The following is a 751-nucleotide window of genomic DNA, read 5'->3' as shown; positions in this document are numbered from 1 at the left end:
AGCGCCCGATGGCCCTCCCGGGGGCCTGGGGGCGGGGGGCTGCCAGTGGCGCCCCACACCAGCTCCAGCCTCTCACCCCGGCTCAGGACAACGTCTCCAGGCAGGTGGGTGAAGGTGGGCAGGGTGTGGACGGAGAGGAACAGCCGGTGGACAGCCCTCCCAGCCGAGTTCACCGCCGTACAGGAGTAGCTCCCTGCATCTCCTTCCTGCATAGGGAAAGGGATGAGAGGTGGGGGGTCAGCTTGGGTCTGGGGTCCAGCTGCAGCCCTGGCTTGTGGGCTGCAACTCTGCTGGTTGTTGTGCACCTAGAAAAGCCATGGCTCATCCACAGGCGCTTTCTCCAGCCCACGTTAGCAAACTCACACTGCACCAACCTGCCAGCCTGTTGCAAACGACTGCACAGGGCTCTCCCTCTGCCAAGTATTTCTGAAGACAGCCAGGACGTGGCTTGTCTAAGTGACACCTTGTCCTGTCAGCCCCAGCCCAAGAACATGGCAGGGGGCAGAACAGCCCAGGATTTCTTCTCAGCAGTAAAAATCACTTGTTTCTCAGCTCTCTGACCTGGCAGCTAGCTCAGCTGCAGGAGACAATGGTGCTCACCTGGACATCCCGGAGCAGCAGCTCCCCAGAGGGCAGGACAGTGGCCTTTACCCCGCCCCCCCTCACCAGGGCTCCCTCCCGGCTCCAGGACACACGAGGCTCAGGGACACCGTGGGCAGCACAGGGCAGCAGCACCTCCAGCCCTTGCAGG

At 62.8% G+C, this 751-nt stretch overlaps 1 protein-coding gene across 1 annotated transcript in view; it reads right to left on the bottom strand.

Annotated features, from left to right (window-relative positions):
- The window catches only part of LOC104498163 (hemicentin-2-like), a gene marked incomplete at both ends in the record, with an annotated part of 39,909 nt that overhangs the window by 5,719 nt on the left and 33,439 nt on the right, over positions 1-751 (bottom strand). Inside the window, 2 exons of the mRNA XM_010141512.1 lie at positions 77-206; positions 601-743. Coding sequence (XP_010139814.1) covers positions 77-206; positions 601-743 — 273 coding nt within the window. The remainder of the gene's footprint in view (positions 1-76; positions 207-600; positions 744-751) is intronic.

The sequence above is a fragment of the Buceros rhinoceros genome, unplaced genomic scaffold (assembly GCF_000710305.1).
Source record: "Buceros rhinoceros silvestris isolate BGI_N320 unplaced genomic scaffold, ASM71030v1 scaffold14218, whole genome shotgun sequence".
Taxonomy (NCBI): Eukaryota; Metazoa; Chordata; class Aves; order Bucerotiformes; family Bucerotidae; genus Buceros; species Buceros rhinoceros.
The sequence above is the reverse complement of the archived record's forward strand: the minus strand, read 5'-3'. Positions and strand labels throughout refer to the sequence as shown.